Genomic DNA, 17,424 nt, shown 5'->3' with positions numbered 1-17,424 from the left:
AAAGGGGCCAAAATAAATAGAAAATAAACAAACTAATAATAATTTTAAAAAGCACCCAGACAAATGAGAGACTGTAAGGGGAACAAAAGGAAACTTACAAACAGAAATCATAGTTAATAGCCTCAGGTATACGATGCCACCTTCTAAGAGACCATTTTGCATTTATGAGACATGAACAGGATGCTACAGAAAAGGAATAGTAAGAGACAAGAAAGAGCTCTCAAAAATAAAACATGACAGCAGAAGTAGTAAACTTCAGCTGAAGTATTGGGAGATCAGGTTTGGCCTCTATGTAAGAAAGCACAAAGATAAGAAAAGCTAAGAATGTTGAGAAAATTACAGAATTCATTCCTGAGTCCCATATCTGACTACTAGAAGCTTCAGAAAGAAAGGGGGAGAAAGGCAAATTTATTAAAGAACTAACACAAGATAACTGTTCAGAACTGAATGATATGAATAAGGTTGAAAGGGCCCACCAAGTACCTGACAAAATGAGTGGGAAAAATCCATTGTCAATGCATATTTTTATAAATTTCACTACACTAGGAATAGAGGTCATAAGAGTCTTCAGAAAAATCCTCATATTAAGGATCAGGAATCAAAAGGAACTTGAGAATGGTTCTAGAGCTGGAGAGTGATTTTTCACTTTACATTTGCTGAGCAACATTTTCATCAAGTGGGAGGAAATGGTCGTTTCCAGGTGTACAGGGGCTCCGATTTCGCTCATGCACATACCGTAGCAGGAAGCTGTGGGAGGATATGCTATACCGACAAGGGAATAAACCAGGGAGAAGGAAGAACGGACACAGAAGAGACATGAATTGCAGTGAGGATCCAACGAGTTCGAAAGAGAAACAACGGGAATGCTCAGCGGGATGGCAAAGAGAAGTCTGAAGAGGCCTGGTGAGCGATCCAGACTGGAGAAGGAAGACCTTCTGGAGGATTCCAAGAGCAATGTTCAAGGGAAAAAAATGAAACTAATGGGTTGTTTGATAAGCTTGATCATATTGAGAGTTTTTTAAGCTCTGATGGCAAGTCTTTAGTGATAGGTAAAACGGGCCAAACAAGGCAACTGTTAACATTAAGGGAGAACACAGTTTTACCAGAAGAGAAATAAAACACCGTATGACTCCATTACAGACAGTATTTATAGAACTCTGTAATACCTAATGTGGAGTTAGGCTGCAATTCTGATATAACTTACTGGAAAGATGGAGAAGCTTTCAGACCATGAGGGAGGGATTGAAGAAAGCTCACCCTCAGGCTTCCACAGCAGGAGATCAATATGTGATATTTAAAATAGAAAAAAAATGAATATCGCTGTTGGCATATTGTTTAGAAAAAATGGAAGTAAATACCAGAAATAGCCAAAAGAATGGAGTGTTGTTTCTTGTGAAAAGCAGGACAGGAAGGTGGAGAGAGCTGGGGCAGGGAACTCTGATCCTCCTCATGGATAAAGCCTGTGGGCACTAGTTGACTTAAGGAATGTACGTGTGTCATTTTGATAAATACAGAAACTGAATTTAAAAACACTCTAGAAGGACGCCTGGGTGGCTCAGTCTGTTAAGCTGCTGCCTTTGGCTCGGGGTCATGATCCCAGGGTCCTGGGATCGAGTCCCGCTTTGGGCTCATTGCTCAGTGGAGAGCCTGCTTCTCTCTCTGCCTCTGCCTGCTCGTGCTCTCGCTCTCTGATAAATAAATAAAATCTTTAAAAAAAAAAAAAAATACTCTAGACTGAGAAGATTGCCACTGACAAAACCTTCCACGATCACATAAGTTCCAGAAGCACTCCGTCCTATATTTGCCTCGGGGAGTTTTGTAGGACATGTCAGTGCCTTCAGAGTGCTGGGAATTCCTGTAGTAAAGAAATTTGTTTGACCCAGCCCCTCACAGCTTGCTTGTTCCCAACCAGTCTGTGTATAATACATGTTAAAATGCCATGACTTGGTATTCTCCGTATAACACCATCTGAAAAATTTTCAAATACTGGTTCCCCAAATTATTTGATTGCACAGGAAAGACTTGCTTAAAAATAAACCTCCTTCCTTTTTAACAAGATGCCCTACAATCTGAACTATGACTTTTCTTGCTCTAAAGAAGATAACAAAAGATTGGCTAGGGAGTGTGTGTGTGTGGGGGGGTGTTTTAAAATGTCTGCACACTGGGGCACCTGGATGGCTCAGTTGGTTAAGTGTCCGACTTTTTCCCCCCCTTGAGATTTATATATTTATTTATTTGAGAGAAAAGAAGCAGGAAGGAGGGGAAGAGGGAGCTGGAGAGGCAGACACCCCGTTGAGCAGGGAGCCCAACTCGGGACTGGATCCCAGGACCCTGAGATCATGACCTGAGCTGAAGGCAGAGGCTTCATGAACTGAGCCTCACTTGATACACCAAGCATCTGACTCTTGATTTTGTGGCTGAGACGTCAGATAATTCAGAAGATGCATTAGCCGTACATGCCTAACTCATGGATTCCTGGCAATAGGAAATAAATACTTTTCATCAGATAAGAAGAGTTAATATTTTGTTTTTGTTTTCTTTTTTTTATTTGAGGATAGTTGACAAGAGTCAGTATTTTGTACATGAGCCAAAATAAAGAACTTCAAACCATTCACATGTCTGTCTATCGCTAACAGAAGAATGGACCTGAGATTTGGAATTAGTCATGGTATTTGGTGGGGGGGGGGTTACAGATGTGTAACAAAGTATAATTTCTTTTCTTTCTTTTTTAAGATTTATTCACTTATTTTAGAGAGAACGAGTAGGGGGGCAGAGGGAGAGAGAGGATCCCAAGCAGAATTCACACTGGGTATAGAGCCCGACCTCATGACCCTGATAGCATGACCTGAGCCAAACCAAGAGTCGGATGTTTAGCTGACTGTGCCACGCAGGCGCCCCTGTAATAAAGTATAATTTCTGGTGATTATGTAGGATTTGAAGAAAATAACACAGGATAATGTTCTCGTGGTAAGGTGGTGGGGGAAGGTGCTGTCATCAGGGTGAGCGGGGAAGGGACTTCTGAGAAGGTCCACAAGAACCAGGACCTGAATGGGAGGGCAGCCGTGTAAGGATCTAGCATTACACAGTTCCACGCAGAAGGAAGAAGAGGGACAAAAAGCCTGAGTCGTGGGGCACCTGGGTGCTTGGTGAACCACCACCAGTTGGTGAAGCATCTGCCATGGCTCAGGTCATGATCCCAGGGTCCTGGGATCGAGCCCTGCATCGGGCTCCCTGCTCAGTGGGGAGCCTGCTTCTCCCTCTGCCTCTGCCTGCTGCTCCCCCTGCTTGCTCTCTCTCTCTCTCTGTCAAATAAATAAATAAAATCTTAAAAAAACAAAAACTGAATCATGAGCACTGTTAGAGAATGGAGAAGTGGAGAATTCCAGCCTTCTGAATTTTTCATCTTTCCACCATTATGTTCCTTAGCATGCTTACTAAGATTCTTTCACAATAATTATCCTTAAAACCATACATAAGTGTGTAACTTTATTAAAATATTTCTTATTTCCAAATTTTGGGATCCTTTGTTTTCTTCAGCATGCAGCATACTGTCAGAATTTCTCTGAAAATAGCTACATCTTGAAGAAGACAGTGATTTTAGTGATTCCACTTAATTATAAATGACTCATAATTTTCACAGTCCTCTGTTGGCCTTGAAATCTGCTCAGCGGCATACTAAAACATTTTTCACTGGTTCAGACTTTGGAACTGGGTTGTTATCTCTCAGAAACTCTTGTTGGGTCGGGTTGGGGAGGGTCACTGCTTCTGTTGAGGTCTAGTGATCACGCAGATCTTGAGAAAGTTACTCCTTTTACTTTCTGTGTCATGGGTAATGCTAAGAAACTGTGCTCTCTCTCTGTTATTTGGTAACACGTAGACTGCAGACGAAGTTTCAGAAATCTTCAAAGCTGAGTGTAAGAGATTTATCTGAGATGGTACGACATACCTTTAGTAGAAGTTGACCAGTTTATGTTTCAGAGAATAATCTGCCAAACTCCTGAGCTTCCAGAAATGACCATCCAAACTAATCTAGAAAAGGAGTGGGTCTCAGGTCTGAGCTGTACTTCCCATACCTGAAAGTTGGGGATGGTGGTGGTGGGAGGCTTGGCAGGAGTGTAGCACTTTGCTGAGAATAGAACAGAGGAAACCCGTGGCATTCTACAGGGTGAAGATTGTTCTGGAACCAGAGAAGGTCCGAAGTACCTCATCCAGAGGAGTTGGGCAGAAGGTGGACAACCAGTTTCTGAGGTTTTGCGGCAGAGTCTGGTTCGGAATGGAAAGTGGATCAGGAGGACATTCCCTCAGGTAGTGCTCTGACAAAAAGGGCGTGGACTATCTACCCAAGATGGAGTATTAGGGACCAGATTTACTTTCCCACCTGATACAGCCAAAAACCAGACAAAACAATGCTTCTTAAGACCCTGGACATGAGGCAAAGAAGAGAAGTGATCCTTGATGGACAGGAAACAGGTGCAGTGAGACCTCCTCTTGCCCCTTCATTCTGCCTCGAGAGAGTTTCCAGGCTACAGAGCAGGACGGGGGACCCAGGAAGAGCCTGGCACATTCTGAGTCGAAGAAACAGAGCTGGGAGTCCGGGAGTCCGAGGCAGCCAGTGTTTATAGGACACGGTGCCGGAGAGGAGAGAGCTGCACAGAGAGGATCCCGGAAATCCGCCAAGGGTTCCCCTTGAATATCCAGCAGCGTGTTCCTAATGCATGTGAGGAGACTCCTAGAGGCAGGAGGGGTGAAAAGGCAAAGCTAACAGTTGCTGTTATTACGCTGTGCCTGTTCTCAACAGCCCTCCTGGAAAATGTTGTAATTCATGGGACGCTGGGAAGAGCACTCAGGAAAGTGTTCTCTCAGTAGGGGGTATAATTAGCCCCCAGACGAGTCCTGCTCCAGACCTGTTTAACAAATCATGAAAGCAGTCATCCAAAGGACCAGATTGTTTCCAAGGAAATTAACTCCCAAAACAGAGCTCAAGAATATTTGTAGGAGGAGGACCTGAATATCTAGCACCCAAAAGATAAATCACGATGTGTAGCATCTGATTAAAGATTACTCAGCAAACAGGGAGATAACTAGTCAATCAAAAGCAACTCAGAACTGGTACGGGTGTTAGCATTAGCAGACAAGAACACTAAAACCAGTTATTGAAACTACTCTCTAAGTTCAAAATATTAAGTGGACACATGGAAGATGAAAAAAGGCCCAAACCTGTCTCTCCATTTTTCTACATTTTACTTCCTCCTTCCCTATTAGATGCTAGTTTTAGGTGGTTCCCAGGTGGTTAACTGATAGTAAATTATTGTATTTATTACGCTATAGTAATCACACCTGCTAAGCCAGTGACCTCTTGCTAGGAGGCTGTGAATTTATGGGGTTCATGAATTTGTAATCAGATCTTACATCTCCTTTCAAAATGAAACCTAAGCTTATGAGTTGGCGAGGAACCCAACAGATTCCTATTCTGAAGTGTCAGAGAATAAATCTTGACAGTTTCAGACTTTATACATAGTCACAAGAACAGATGTAGCTAGAATATTTTCACAGGTTATTAGATCCTCGGGTTGACAGTAAATATAGTTCAGGACTGATAATTAAGTTCTTCAAGCTTTATTTTGAACGAGTATCTGTTTGCCATCAACATTAAAAACTCATGTTCTGTCTTGCTGCTTTAAAAATAATATTTCTCTGATTGGTTTACGGTACTCTTTTCCCAAACTTTTTCTCCCAGTTGTGTAAATGTAGTTCTGTATGCTCATCAAGATGTTTGCTTTGACAGAGACAGTAAACACTTAAAATATATATTTGCATTTGAAAGTGGTCAAGACTTAAAAATATAGCAACCTTGAGAAAGGTTTACTGAAATTCGGGCAAACATAATTATGATTATCCTGGGTTTACCAAAAAAAAAGATTATCCTTTTTCTGAAGATAGATTGGTTATAGCTTCTGCGTAGTCATTTACAGAGCATGTAATAACTGTCAGTGTTCTAGAATTAGCTTGTTAAATTCGGGATCGTAATTTACATCTGACATGGCCTGATACCGTTTTGGAATTTGTTGCGTCTCCTCGTTCGTTACTCTTTTTTCCAAGATGCTTTCAAAAGTAGGCAGCCGGTTACTGTAGTCTTCAGGTGAGCATGGCTAAAACATGGTGCTACCCTCTGCTTTGCTCCTCTGACATTCTTGGTGGATTCTCGAGACGGGACAGGCAGAGACCTGCTCAGCAGCCTGTCCTACCTGCTCGCCCTGCGGTCAGTGGTCGGAAAAATCAGCGCAAAGGCAGCAACAAGAAAGGGAGTGCTCCTCCTCTCCCACACGCGTTCCTCCAGGGCGGTGCGCTCTAGCGTGGCTATATTGGCCCCATCTCTCTGTGGTCTCGCTTCCTACCTGCGTTCTGCCATTTCTGGTCTTCGTTCTGGCTCAGAAAATTGGCACCGTCCGTGTTTCAGAGGACATTCAGTCGTTAGCTACTGGAACCGTTACTTAGAGGTTTGATCCTGGATTTCAAAGAAGGACATTCTCCCCCAAAGTGAGCAACGCTTTCCTTTCTCTCTGGAAGTTCCATGGCATGTTTTGTTCATGATGAATTCTTCTCGTTATACTGATGGCAGAGAAGTGCATTACTGTCATAGTAAACAGCACATTACTTCTTAGAGGAGGAGAAAATAGAAGCTGATAATACATAACTCTCAAGGATGAACTCAGATGAGAATTTATCGCTTGCTACCAGTATTCTGTGCTTTTACATGGTTTTAAAAACAAAGCATCCCGTAAAATTATAAAATAAATATTGGACCGACTCAAGGAAAGTTCAAACAATATTTACCCTATAAGCAAACTTTTAAAAAGATTCATTCATTCATTCAAATGAATGGACAAGATGCTTGGCACACTAAAGTCAAAATATTGGTAGAGAAAGAAAATTGAATAAACATTGTATAACGTGAAGACCATAATAGAGACACAATCTATGATGTACTTTGAATATTTGTATTTTTTTTCCTTAGTTTTTAGGGAACCAAGTCTATTGACATATAAATCCCCATTTATCTGACTTCTTGAAGCTGTCCATTCTTGATTTCTACGATACTAGCATGCTTTCAGTTTCCTTCAGAGGCGCTTGAATGTTGGTATTCTCTTGACTGTCGCCTCCTCCCATTCTGCATAGCCTCCCCCAGTAGTCCTGCCCTCTCCTTGGCTCACCCACCCCCTATGTGGTGACCACGATCAAATCACTGTCTTCGGTTCGGGTCTCTCTTCTGCCTGCAGAATCAGCTGCCATCTGGACAGCCTTACTTGGACATCTCAACCGACGTCTGCCCCAAATTATACTCCACAGCCACACTTGACCTTTTCTTGTCTCAGTAAGGTACCGCCATCTACAGATCTACCCATTCCACAAACTTGGGAGTCGTCATAATGCCTTTCCCCCACCCTGCCATCTCTGCTCAGTTCCTAGTCCAGGCCAGTCCCATATTCTTGAATCTGTTCTTGCCTTTCTGTCCTCACTGGTCCTTTCCAGATCAGTCGTGTGCAGCCTCAGTTCCGGTGACAGCCCCCTCATTAGTCTTCCCGTCGGTAATCGTGTCCCTCCAACCACTTATGTTACTGTCATTGCTTTTTTTTTTCCCCCTAAAATACAGTTATGATTAACACTTCTAACCGTTACTTAGGTAACAGTAACATTTATTTAGCATTTACTGTGTGCCAGGTACTGTGCTTCAAAACCGTAGTCTAAATTAACTCAAGAGAATTCTCCTAATGACTGTCTGAGGGGGCGTGCTCTCCTTGTTACCAGCGAGGAAAATCGGACCGGGGAGATTAATTCACCAGCAGCTGCAGAGCCAGGAAGTGGCAATGCGGCACCAGACCAGTGTCTCTCAGACTTCCAAGTCTGTCCGTACCCTTTATATTATATCAGCGCCCCACAGAGCTGTCCACACTCTGGGGTGGGATGCTGGGGCGTAGGAAGACCATCTTGCTTCTCTCAGAGCTCTGATCACTTCAGCTCTCGTGACTGCTAATTATAAAAATGAGCAAGCAGGGTTTTTCCATAGTGGTACCACTGGATCACGGACACGTCTGAATGTGGGATGCATGATTTTTTCCTTTAATCTACCTTCTACCCCATCAACCACACGTTCACCACACCTGTGGGGACGTCGGGTTTCAGGCGGCATCACGTGGTTGTATGATGCTGAGAAACAGCAGACCACTGCCTTGGTCGTAATGAATGGTAGAGTGGGCTTTTTTAGGAAACTGGATGGCCAATTAAAAATCCTGAATTTAAAAAAAATCATTAATGCAAAAGTATTAGAATTCTTTCACTTATTTCAAAATTTAGAAATTAGCTACCATGGCTTAGTAACTGGACACTTTTCAGTACATCAGTGAGAATAAACATGTTTAACAGGCCTTGTGAAACTCACGAGACATCTTCAAGGGCATGCTAGGTTTTCACTTTAGGTTCACATCAGTGATGATGGCTTTCAATTTTAGTTTCATCGATTTCCTAAAAAGGAATGTGCTTTCACAGAGATGAGTGGACCCGGATGTGGCCCCAAAATGTGGGGGTGCGTCTGGGTTTTATATACATGACTTGTATCCAGTAGACTAGAGGGTTTACTTTAAGTACTTTCTGGTGGGGCTGAACTCTCAGGTGGGTCACAGCTTGCATTTACAGAGGGTGTGTGCCTTTGAACTATGTTCTGGGTGCCACAGATCGCACACGCTTGGAGTCTGAGAGGGGCGCAGATTGTGTTCCCAGTCCTGTCTCTTATTAACGGGGTAGGCTTTGATCCGTAAGCCCCTTTTTCTTCACTGGGTAGGTGTTATGTGGTAAGAACTCAGTGAATAGTCCTTGCTCCTATCTCATCCTTCATCCTTCATATCCTGCTTCAACCACAGGCGTCCCTCTCCAACTCAGAGAGGTCTGCATGGAAAACAGGCCTGGGGAAGTAATCTTGCAAGTTTGGAGGGAATTTAATCTGTACGTAACTTAGTTGCCACCAACCAGCTGATTTCCTAAACCTTCATTCTCTTTGGAGGGAAGGGCATTTTTTAAAGTTCCAAATCCTTGTTACCATATTGTCCAGATTCTTTTCCATTTTAAAGGCCAGTGTTCTAGGATCCTATCATTTCATTATTTTTCTTTTTAGGCTGTACTCTCCCAAAGTAGAAATATATGAAACTGGCGTTAAAAGCATTATAAATACGGCCTTAGTGCAGCTTTTTTTTTTTTTTTTTTGAACTAGCTGCTTTTTAAAAGGTTTCATTTTACAGATAATGTTAAAAACTGTTTTGTTCTGCAACACATCCCCTGGGCATGATCTGTGTAAGGAGTACATGACAACAGGGATTACAAAGATACAGATGGTTTTGAGAAAATTCACCGCAAGCTAGAAGGCCAGCTCTCCCTCCCCACCCCCCTCCCCATCCCCACCTTCTGTCCTGTCAACCCCAAAGCCACCAAGCCTGTAAGGATACGCGTTTTCGTGACTGTAGGGTGCGGGGAACGACAGATTTGATGATGAGTGGTAGGTGGGTCATTTTGAAAGAGGTCGCGTGAGATCTTTCCCGTGAACAGTTAGTCACGGTGACAGATTCCGTCCATCCGCCATAACAAAGGGAATGCCCTTCAAGTCTGTTCTAACCAAAAAATACTCCTGATCATTCTTAAAAAAAAAAAAAAAAAAAAAAAAATCCCCTGAATATTTTCAAATGTGAAGAAAAACATTAGAGTTGCTGTTGCAGTTTGGCTTTTTGAATGTGGTGGCTGGTCACACAGCATCGTTGCGTTAGCTTCCGGTCCCAGATTCGTCCTCGGGGAAGCCGTTAGTGTTGGCAGTGTGCTCCATCCCTGAGGTGCTTGTCTTTATGGACACAGTCATCCGGTGGTTCCAGTCTGTTAGGTTTGCATCCGCGAGTCTGATGTAGTTCATTTCTATCCATATACAGATTTAAGACACTTTCTGGAACATTCCACAGACTTATTTATTAGTATGATGTTTTTGTTCTTTTTATTCTGCCCTTGTAACTCAACCCCTGTAGAGAAGATGATTACATAGCACTTCCATCCTTTGGAAATATTATTAGATTTTGCGTCTGGTGTTATTTGTTGAATGTTTTAGTTTCAGGGTTCATTATGCTGAATTTTGTAAAGGCAGTTGCTGAACCGAGTAAATTTTAAAATATGGTAAAACGTAAGAGAGTATTTCAGTTCTTTCTACTTATTTGATCTTCTGAAAATGCCATTAAACTATGAAAAATAAGAGACTCAAATTTTTGGAAATGAAAGTGGCAAACAAGTTGTTATCAAATGAGATACTATGTGACCAGACTTTTTTATGAAGAATAAAATTCTCAGGGCGCCTGGGTGTCTCAGTCAGTTAAGCCTCTGCCTTCAGCTCAGGTCATGATCTCAGGGTCCTGGGCTCGAGCCCCACATTGGGCTCCCTGCTCAGGCTCTCTGCTTCTCCCCTCTGCGCCTCCCCACTGCTCATGGTCTCTCTCACTCTCTCTCTCAAATGAATAAATAAAATCTTTAAAAAGAAAATAAAATTCTCTATAGTTACAGCAAGGGCTTCCTTGAAGAAGCAGATCTTAGTCATTCCTTGATTTTTCTGAGCGTTGGTTGGGTCTGACTCTGCACGTGCATGATCACGGTGGATGACACAGGCTTTCTGCACATCAGGAGCTCGGCAGCGTCATTGTGGAGATGATGTCTGTCCGGAAAGAAGCGCATCACAGGGCAGCACGTGAGGTTCTCTAACACGGAGAGAGTTAAGCACCCTAGGAATTTAGATGAGGAGAGTTCGCCAATTAGGTGTCAGAGATGAACTTGAAAACTGTTCCGCACTGATCGTTATCATTTCTTTGTCTGATAGAGTTTGGAGAGTGACCAGAACGTAAAACACCTGCTGAACCTGTGCCTTTCATTTGGTTAACTGAGAGAGTGACATAATGGTTAAGAGTAAAACATCTGCCATGTCCTCAGTAAGTGTTACCCATCATCCTTCAAAACTCAGTCCTGTCCAGAAAGCCTTTGCTACAAACCAAGGTGCACGAGCTGCTCCCTCCTCTTTATTCCTAGAGAAGCCTCAGCCTGTCGTTACCGGAGCTCTCACCTGTGGGGAAGATTTCTGATTGTCGCCGTACTTCTTTGTCTCCCCCACCGGAGGCCCATGAGGTTATGAGACATGCACATTCGAACCCAAGCATTATTCCTAGAGTCCAAGACGCAGTAAATTTATGTTGAACGAATAATTGAACACAACAAAGGTTACCTTCAGTATAAGAAAATGGGTATAAGGCTGGTAACAGTTATGATGGGGAGAAATGGATGAACTCAGGATATGTTTTGAGATAGAAGTGACAGGGTTTCTTGACAGACTGAAAGTGAAGAAGGAAGGAACGGATAAAGCAAACTTGAGGAACTTGGTAATGCCAGTAGCTGACACTCAGGCGCCTGGGGAACAAGAGGCCGTCTCGCACACGCTGTTCGAGAAGCTGACGCCGCTTGAGTGCACCCCTCAAACAGGCGGGCGTGTGTGAGTCCGGAGCTCAGAGAAGAGATCAAGATAGGAGACGGAGCTCGAGAAATCAGCATATAGCTGGTATTCAGAGCTACATGGCTGGCTGAAATGGCCTTGTGAGAATGTAAGTGAAGGAGAGAGAGCCCCAAGCCAGTCTTGCCGCGAGCACTGCAGTCATGGTCAGAGAGAGGCGGAGGGCTAGCAAGAGAATCCAAGAAAGCAAAAGCTCGAGGAAGCTTTCTCGGGGGGTTGCCGATTGGGTCAAATGCTGCTGAGGGATTCAGAGGAGCCCTGAGGAGTGATCATTGCACGGGGCAATGTGATTGTTGGTGACCTTGACTCTGCAGGGGGTGGGGTCCGGAAGCCAAGTTGGAATCCGTCCAAGACTGGGAAGTCAGGGAGTAGAAATCTGCAGGAGCTGGATTTTCGGGGCGCCGACGCGGGGTGGGCATCGTGTCTTCCTGCATCACCGGATTATTTCATCAGATTCCAGACTGAACTCCCGCACTGCTTTCCTCTTTCCGAGTGTTCATTGCTCATGGACTCACCTTCCTCCAGGGGTCCGGACCGGAACCCTCAGCGGTCAATGTCCTCCTCCCCTTCCGCTGCTTATCCCGGTGGGATCAGTTGCCAGGACTGTCGAGTCCTCTCCACGGCATTTTGCAAACCCGACTCCTCCTCTCCATCGCCCTTGCCACTTCCTGCTCTTCCCAGGTAGCAATTAGCCCTTCTTCAAACTCCTCTGTAGCTTCCCGAGTGCTTCCTGCTTCGATTCTCCCCCTTGCCAGTGGATCTGTCCATCACAGCTAGAACGTTCTTCCTAAAGCACAGCTTTGCTCCTGCGATTCTGCTAAAAATAAAACCAGATCCTTTTAGCCTGGCACTCAGAACCCTCTACCTTCTTAACCTCGTCTCCCACACCTTTCTCTCTGTTCAGCCCGGGCTCTCCAGTGTTCGCTCTCACGGCGGTCTGTAACCTGCATCGTCTGACCTGCACCTGCGTGCCTTCGCGCTCACTGTCGCGTCTGCTTGACACACCCGGCCCTCGCTCCTCTCCTGTCGTCCGTACCTGCAGATGCTCGTGACCCCCCAGAGACGCGCCATCCACCCAAAGAACCTGCAGATTCCCAGCCTGTCGGTGCCTCTGCTTCACCGAGTTCTTAGTCCTCTCAGAGTTGCCCGACACGAATCTCTCCCTTACCCGACGGCTGTCCTTCCCTTCGGCCAGTCTTCCTTTTTAGGAAGTGGGGACAGGAACGATTCCCCTTCTGGAAGTTTCTCGAAGATTTTACTAACGGTGTGGGTTCCATCAATAGAGGACACCTGGGGCGCCGCTCGGCTGCTCCCCATTTCTCGGTGGGCACCTTCCCGTTGAGGGGCTGGGGCAGCCCGAAGGTGGAGAAGCGAGCGTGCCCCTCCCGTGAGAGGCGACTTTCCCCCACCCAGCAGTGAAACACCCTGGATCGTTTGTCTGGCTCTTAGTTGTGGGGATTTGGGGGTGGGAGTAGGGGAGACGTCTCTGAAATTGTGACTCTTTGATTTCCGGCTTTTTAAAACAGAAGGTGCCTTTTGGGAATTTTGCTCAGTGCCACACGTTCTAGAAGCTTCTCATCAGAAAAGAATTACTCATTCATATGGAGCTGAGGGCTCTGTCATCTCGTGCACCCAGCAGGGGGCTTGGAGACTTGCTCCTGGGAGGGCATCCGTGGGAAGCACATGAAGGTGTCTTTGTAAGATGCTCTCTGACGACCCTGTTGCCTCTCAGTTAGGTATTCTCAGTTTCATCCTGTTATTAGGAGGTAAAGTTAAGTTTTAGGCGCATTTAACTTGTACCTAATTAATCTTCCAAGAATGAAGTGGGGCTATTGGCTGAAGGGAAACAATTGCATTTTGTTTTTCAAGGTGAGATTGAAAATAAGCTATGTTTCTGGAGCGTTGTTACGAGGAGTCGGTGTTTTCAGAAAAGAGGAGAGAAGTGCCTGTCTGATTTCAGAGCCTTCCCTTGGCTGTGACAAGAGTATTACGTGTTTGGCCTTCCAGCAGGCAGATTGCCCGTCCCCTCCACCAGCTGGTAATTGTAGTCGACTATTTTGGAACACGAGGGGTATCGTAATTAGTGGTGTGGAGTACTGACTGGTGAGTTCAGAATAGCCCTCCGTGCTTAGTAAAACCTAGAGTGTAAATAAGAGATAAATGTCTCCTATTTTGAGTGTGATAATAAGCTTTTCCTAAATAAACTCACCTCCTCGACAGTACTTCTTATCACCACCAATAGAGAGGGAAAATCCAGTTCCAAAATTACGAAGGAAAAACCTGAAAACAACTTCTTTTGACTTCTTGGTCAAAAATGTTCTGTTTCATGATTGTTCATCTATTTTATGCTGCTGTGCATGTCCCCGGGAAACCTGGTATCTCGGGATCCTTAATTGACACCAACAAAATGACAACTCAGAGCGGGTCCTCCAGGCGTGGCCCTTCTGTGTCAGGATGAGCTGTGGACCTCAGTCTTTTGATATGTGCTTTCCTCTTTCACTTAAAAGGGGCGATAACTGTTCGTATATTGGATGACTTTTAGCCAAAGATCTTAAAAATCTGTTATTTAATATTGAGCAAATTGTTAAGTGCTTTTATAAACTGATTCTCATATATACGAGATGGTTCATAGCTGGTATTAAAATGCTTTTTATTTTTTCTAAGTGTTTTCTTTAAATTCTGGTTGAATTTTTTTTAACCCATTAATTAATAGCAGAAAAACTGAAAATAGTGGGACGCCTGGGTGGCTCAGTGGGTTAAACCTCTGCCTTTGGCTCAGGTCATGATCCCAGGGTTCTGGGATCGAGCCCCACATCCACAGCTCTCTGCTCAGCAGGGAGCCTGCTTCCTCCTCTCCCTCTGCCTGCCTCTCTGCCTACTTGTGATCTCTGTCTGTCAAATAAATAAATGAAATCTTAAAAAAAACCTGAAAATAGTTGCTTTAGACTAATTTTATTGGTAATTTCAGTAAAGCATAGGGGAACGTCCAGAAATACCACTCTGGGTTTTTTAAGTATATTTTTATTATGATCAAAGAGCAGGGCTTTTTAAAGTATATTTGTCTTATAATCTAAGAGCAGTTTACATTGGAAACAGATGATTTTAAAATTTACATTTTCTTAAGAGACAAAAAAACCCCCCCAGACTCTTACATACAGAGAACTGGTTGTTGGCAGAGGGGAGGGGAGTGGAGGGATGGGGGGAAATAGATAAAGAGGTTGAAGAGGTACAAATTTCCAGTTATAAAATAAAGAATTCACAGAGATGGAAATAGGGAATATAGTCCATAATATTGTAATAATGTTGTTTTGTGACAGATGGTGATGGCATTTATTGTGGTGAGCACTGAGCGATGTATAGAATTGTTGACTCACTTATGTTGCACACCTGAAACCAATGTAACACTGTAATTATACTTAAATAAAATTTACATTTTCTTTTTTCTTCTACAGGAAGGAACTCGAAACCTTCAAAGGTAATTCTGTGTTTAATTCTTCACTTTAAAGTAAATGAGAGTTAATTGATGTCAGATGTTCTCTCATGATGAACTCATTCCTTTTTCTTCGAATCAGTTCACATCAAAAAAAAAGTTTACTTAATCCTGTTTCTGTAAGTTTTATTTAATCACCGGTGGTTTTGATACCCTCTTTGAGCTGGAACACATATCCTAAGTGAGAGTTTCATGATGATCATGGCAAGTAATGCGTAAGGACGGCCTCATCCTACCTTGGAGGTTGTTGGCAAATCCCAGTTTGACTAGATTCTGGTTTCTCGTGTGCACAGTCTGGGCCACGTGGAGAGGCATGGTGATAGGGAGATGAGCCCCTGTGATCGATCGATTTTGGAAGGTCACTTGACCTTCCAAAACGTGTTCCATCCCGGGTCCTGCCCTGCCACTGTCTTGTAACTTTGCATAAGTCTCTCACCTTATTCGGGCTCGGTCTCTCCATCTGTAAAATAAGAAGCTCGGGGAACTATATCCTGAGATACCAAAAGCACCCCATTTTGCCTTTTCATTTTAGGGAACTTTTGAAGGTGGGACACTGGAAAAATAACTCCAGGTCACGTTGACCCTTGCTGCTCATGGCGCAGCAGTAGTGCAAAATAGAGAAAACCACAAACTCTCCAGCAGATCCGAGCCCTTCTAGCGCGCTGCTTTTCAGTTACGGATGAGCAGGTACACAGAGAGGGCAGCGTTCTCCAACAGACTCATCCCAGCAACTAGGAGGCTCTGAACTACTGCCTCTTATAGTACACATGAAACCAGTTTTATGCTTATTGTATTTCACATACGAGCTAGCACTGACTAAGATTGACTGAATGAGTACGTTTTTCTAGTTTATCATTTACAGCTGACTTGTTTATGCGTACGGTCTGTTTAGCTATTTTGGGAAAATGACCTTCAAGATAAAAGGTAGAAAGTCTATTCCTACTGTGACTCTAATTGAACAGGCTTGTTTTGGCTAGATTTCTGTTTGACTGACTACGGTTACAGTAAAGTGGCTGAGGTCGTGGCCGGTTTGTTGAGGGTAATGCTAAGTATCGTGTGATAGAACGTGTTCTCGTGGTTATCATTATTTCTCATCAATTTGTGCAGCAGGACTCATGGATGTTATTTTCCATCCATGGTTGAAAATAAGAATGAAATCCTCATAAAATGTACTTTTCCATCTCATTCTTTCTCTTGTAGGCTAGCATGTTATATAACATTAGTGGGTGGGAGGGAACAATCAAGTTAATATTGAAAGACAGGCAGGGACACAGATGATGCAAATGTCAGCTTCACTTGCATCTCAGTACTGGGGCCTTTTTTTTTTTTTTTTTTTGGTATGACAATATTCACAGTGAAAGAAGAGACCAGCCATTTCCAAAACGTTAGATAGTGTTATATCGTACCCAAGAGAATAATTCAGTTTATGCCGACGTTTCTACGTTTATACACACGTGCCTAATTATGGTACGGCCTGTAACAGTGTATCCAGCCCACCCACGGGCCAAAGAAAGCTCTCATATTTGAACAAACCGTAAACTGATTATTACATCATAACAAAATTTTTTAGTACCAACATTCTTTGAAAATTCTGCCCTCCTGAGTGTTTTGCCAATATTTCAAAAGCATGCGTAGCACATAATTAAAAAGAAGTGTAACTGTTCTTCCAAGAAAAAACGTGGAGGAAAAAAGAAAAAAATTTACAAATATAACAGTTCCTTACTATTTGAGTGTACAAATTGTAACAGTTCCTTACTATATGAGTGTTGTCTTTGGTTTTCCCTTATAGGTTACAGGAAGGCAAAAGATGTTACTTGGTCTAATTGTTTTATTCAACTTTTGTAGTTGTATTTGGAAGCTTATTTTTTAAGTTCATGAAGCGCTAACTTCGGGGAACAAAAACAAAATTAGTAACCCTCAAAGTTAGTGGTACAGATCAGAATCATCCACATTCTGGATTCTTCCTTCTGTACTCCATGGATGTTAGTGGGATAGGTCCCCATTCCTGGGTGACACCGATAGCATGGCTCTAAACATTATCGATACTGGCTATTGTTTGTTTGTTTTTTAAAATATTGGCGGCAGGAAGGTTCTCTGTGTTCGCTGAATATTGCTTTGTTTTTTGTTTTTTGGGTTTTTTTAGAGAGAAGGAGAGAGCCAGGTGGGGGTGGGGGGGAGTGGTGAAGAGACCAGGGGAGAAAGAGAATCTTAAGCAGACTCCCTGGCTCAGCACAGAGCCTGACGCGGGGCTCTGTCTCAAGACCCTGAGATCTTGATCTGAGCTGAAATCAAGAGTCGGAAGCTTAAACGACTGAGCCACCCAGCCCCACCCCCCACGAATATTGCATTTTTAAAAAAT

The 17,424-nt window shown here is 43.5% G+C and overlaps 1 protein-coding gene across 1 annotated transcript in view; it reads left to right on the top strand.

Moving 5' to 3' along the window:
- Positions 1–17,424, top strand: part of LOC111156654 (dystrobrevin binding protein 1) — a 125,092-nt gene that overhangs the window by 52,695 nt on the left and 54,973 nt on the right. The window contains exon 7 of the mRNA XM_022517674.1: positions 15,028–15,050. Coding sequence (XP_022373382.1) covers positions 15,028–15,050 — 23 coding nt within the window. The remainder of the gene's footprint in view (positions 1–15,027; positions 15,051–17,424) is intronic.

This window comes from Enhydra lutris, unplaced genomic scaffold (assembly GCF_002288905.1).
Source record: "Enhydra lutris kenyoni isolate GAN:26980312 unplaced genomic scaffold, ASM228890v2 scaffoldscaffold48, whole genome shotgun sequence".
NCBI lineage: Eukaryota > Metazoa > Chordata > Mammalia > Carnivora > Mustelidae > Enhydra > Enhydra lutris.
The sequence above is the reverse complement of the archived record's forward strand: the minus strand, read 5'-3'. Positions and strand labels throughout refer to the sequence as shown.